General features: G+C 49.0%; 1 protein-coding gene across 1 annotated transcript in view; it reads left to right on the top strand.

The window, feature by feature from the left end:
- The first annotated feature begins 3,572 nt into the window (after window positions 1-3,572).
- Window positions 3,573-4,048, top strand: part of GPATCH1 (G-patch domain containing 1) — a 58,937-nt gene continuing 58,461 nt past the window's right edge. Inside the window, exon 1 of the mRNA XM_004704910.3 lies at window positions 3,573-3,647. Within this exon, the coding sequence (XP_004704967.2) occupies window positions 3,575-3,647 (73 nt within the window). The 5' untranslated portion in view covers window positions 3,573-3,574. The remainder of the gene's footprint in view (window positions 3,648-4,048) is intronic.

The following is a 4,048-nucleotide window of genomic DNA, read 5'->3' as shown; positions in this document are numbered from 1 at the left end:
GTTCATCCAGCCTATCTTATTTAGAGAGACCTGTATACCTGTTATAAGGTTATACCTTATAATCCCATTTTGGAGGAAGTTTTCTGCTATGCTAATGACAGGATTAAGTGGGATTAAGTCTCCACTTTAATAGATGGTGTGAATCAAGCTGTAATCACCCTTTGTTTCCTTGAAGGTACAGTCTGCTGAAAGACAAGAAGGACACCTGAAAGCCATTCCTCTGTGTGTAAAAGCCATCTAGAAAGCACAAAAAGACCCCAGGATCATTGAAAGAAGAGCCATCAGTGGGGCACATTAGAGATCTGTCTGAAGTGGCAGAGGCCGAGACCAGAGGTACCAAAGACTGTGGCATGCAAACAATGAGAGCAAAGGATCCAGGCCAAGAGCAGAGGCCAAGGCAAGGAGACCAGGAGACAGGACAGAGAAGCGGAGGTGAGACCAGTAGAAACTGTGAGGCAGAACGACAGGCAGGCTTCTGGGCTCACAGAGGCAGAAGACAAGGGACCACAGAGCTGAGAGGCAGAGGATCAGAGAGAGAGACTTAGCTACAGACTGAGAAGAGGTGCTATTGTGGACCAGGGACTGTATCCTTACTGTTTATTGCTCTTGCCTTGTTGGAATCATCTCTTTAGCAGTGAAGGGTTTTTATTGTTGTTTTTTCTGTAGCCTTTGTAGTTTTCTGGGTAGCCTTCCACAAACTTAAGGCTCAGCATTTAAAATTCTAATACAATCCCCAAACTCAAAGAACATTGAAAGAGAATACACTTTGAGTCCTTCAAGGATGCCCAGAGGGCCATTTTAACATGATATGAATGGAAGACTGCAGAAGGATTAGAGAGATGGAGACCCGCCTTCAGAAATGGGAGTAGAAAGCTGGTGGTTTCAAATCACTGACCTTGTGGGCTATGTCACCAGGGCTCTACTGTGAAACAGAAACTATACCTTTAATTTTGATATTTTTGTTTATTAAAGCGTACTATGATTTTAGAACAATACTTTCTTACTTTCAGATATACCAAATCAAACCCAATACCATCAAGTCAATTCCAACTCATAACAACCCTATATGATAGAAGTGCCCATGGGGTTTCCAAGGCTGTACATCTTTAAGGAAGCGGACTGCTTTATCTTTCCCCCAAGGTAAACTACCCACCATGAGGTTGGCAGGTGACTGCTTAATCAGTGTGCCATCAAAGGTCTTTTAATATTGTGAAAATGACATGGAGGCCCTATCTAACCTGGTCTGGCTTCCATGAGTGGAAATATACCTGTGGGATTCTGAGACTGTAAAATCTTTACGGAAGTAGGAAGTCTCATCTTTTTCCCTTAATGGGGTTGGGGGTTTCAAACTGCTGACTTTGCAGTCAGTAATCCAACTTGTGACCCGTTTAGGCCAAAGTGAAAGCTCAAAATCCATTTAGTCTCCACATAGATTTGGTCTCCATTGAATTCTTTCTGACCATTAACCTTTGCTCCCAGGCAGAGTGTGTGTTAAAGTGGATTATTACCACTCCCCTACTAAGGTGACCAGGTTTTAACACTGGTAAAGCGGGACACCATTGATAAAACTCACATCCTGGCGAAATAGCCACATGGCAGCCGAAAACCATATACCCTAGCTTTTCCCCCAAAATCTGGGCTTTTTAAAAACGCCGCAGGACATGGGACAAATTGTTAAAAATTGGGACTGTTCCACCAAAAGCGGGACGTCTGGTCACCTTACCCTAGATATAGCTCAGGCAGGGCAATCTCTCCATTCGGGACCTGGCACCTGGCTGGGTGTGTCCCTGATGTGACTAAGGTCACATGGTTATGAGAGGGCCCTTAACCAATCTTGTAAACTCTTCTGTCCAGCATAATGTAGGTGTCCCAATCACGGTCCCATTTCCACTTCTGTAGACCCATCTGCAACTGTGACATACTGACCTGTCATTTAATTTTTTTTTTCAAAACTCCTTCTTAATAAGCCCTGGTGATTGTCTTGAGTCCTTTGAGACAATCTATGAAGATCTTCCCCCCAAACAGCGGCTCAGAGCAGAGGTGATGGCTGATGGGAGGCGAGAGGGCAACCAGCAGCGTCCAGGGGAAGGGAAAGGGAACGGGGGTGGGGGTGGGGGTAGTGTGAGTCACTGCCATCCAGTCAGCTCTGACTCACAGGGCAGGGTACAACTGCCCATTTGGGTTTCTGAGGCTGTAAGTCTTTATGGAAGGAGAAAGCCTCATCTCTCCCAGAGCAGCTGCTGGGTTCAAACTGCTGATCTTGTGGTTAGCCGCCCTAGCCCTATGTGTAACCCAGTAAGCCACTAGCGCACCCAAGGTACAAGGTGGATGTTGGGGAAACCAGCCCCTCACAATTATAACAGGTTCAGTAGGCGCAACTGTACGGTTATGATATACAAAGATTATAGCAAAGTCACAGAGAATAGGAGAGATAGGAGAGAGGAACATAAAGAAGTTGGACGCATTTCATGGTGGCACGCTCACCTCGGCTCCTCTTGGTGGTACACGTGGAGGTGGGAGAGATGGCAGGCGAGAGCTTGAGGTTTTATTTCTAACCAAAGCTTATATATCTTTGGGGGCATGCCAGCCCTCTGATTACGGATAATGACCTGTGTTATAGGGTTTGTAACATAAGCAATACAAGCAAAAGGAGGGGGCTGACCTAGGAGTGTACACGCAATAGTAAAGGAATAGGGGTAAATATGTGGCAAGATGGGTGGACCCTAGATTCAATATAGTAACCTAACCTTAGTGGTCCTTGTGTAGTCCCGACCTTGCATTCGGGCTGCAAGGGAACAATCCCTATCCTTCACAGAAGGGAGTGGGGCCTACTTAGGGTGAGTCAGATTATAGTCTGGTTGCTCTAGATCAGGTGTCCTCAAACTATGGCCCGCGGGCCACATGCGGCCTGCAGAGGACATTTATCCCGCCCAATGGGTGTTTTTACCCCGTTTGTTTTTTTACTTCAAAATAAGATATGTGCAGTGTGCATAGGAATTTGTTCAGTTTTTTTTAAAGCTATAGTCCAGCCCTCCAATGGGTCTGAGGAACAGTGAACTGGCCCCCTGTTTAAAAAGTTTGAGGACCCCTGCTCTAGATGGTGGATAATCCTTAGGGAGAATAACCACCGACCTACTTTCGTTGACCTCGTGTAGCAAGCAGCGTCTTGGGTTTGGCGTATATTTGGGGGAGACAGCTTGGGAGAAATCTTTCTTTACCCCACAGGTGGATACTCATTCTCCTTCTGACCCCCACAGCTTGGGGCTAGAGCGTCTCAAGAACCCACACCGGGCTCCATTTATCAGCCTCAGACATGGATGCCAGGTGTGAGTCGGTAGCCAGCTAAACTGGGCCTCCCTCAAACTCGGGGCAGTCCTTAGGGCTTCTAAAACTTACCACTCACAACCCTGTTTTTCACTCAAGAAATTTGTGCCCGTCTAAAATTTTCGCGACGTCCACCTTCAGTCACCCAACTCGCAATGAGAATTACTAAGGAGCCAGTTTCGTTCTCCAACGAGGAGGACTTTGGCCCGGCGAGGCCGCCGTAGCGAGGGGGCGGGGCCAGAGGGCGAACATGGCGGCGCTGGACAGCGACGGCGAGGAGGATCTAGTGAGCTACGGGACGGGCCTCGATCCTCTGGAAGAAGGTACGGACCGCAGTGGGAGACTGCGCCTGTGGAAAACGGACAAGGGGTCTGTGGTTCGGGGGAACGTTCCATCCCGGGGGACAGGCGACGAGGGACACGGGGCCTGTGGGTCTGCGCACAGATGAGCGCTCCAGAGGGATGGGGGCACACCTGATGAAACCGCACGTGTGGGAACGGGGGCCGTCGTCTGGCAGGACTGCTCCAGGAGAGGACGTTCGAGCCCAAACGTGAAGCAGAAAGGACCTAGCTCCGTAGAGGGAACCGCAAGCGCAAAGACCCGGGGCGGGGGTGGGGTGGGGTGGGGGGGGGGAGCCCTGGATCGGACGAGTTGAGCCTAGACTGGAAACGCGCGGGGAGGAATGACGTCAGAGGGGCGCGCAGGAGGGCTGTCTTAAGAGGTT

Source organism: Echinops telfairi, unplaced genomic scaffold (assembly GCF_000313985.2).
Source record: "Echinops telfairi isolate 266 unplaced genomic scaffold, ASM31398v2 ScPeMD7_2291;HRSCAF=2852, whole genome shotgun sequence".
NCBI lineage: Eukaryota > Metazoa > Chordata > Mammalia > Afrosoricida > Tenrecidae > Echinops > Echinops telfairi.
The sequence above is the reverse complement of the archived record's forward strand: the minus strand, read 5'-3'. Positions and strand labels throughout refer to the sequence as shown.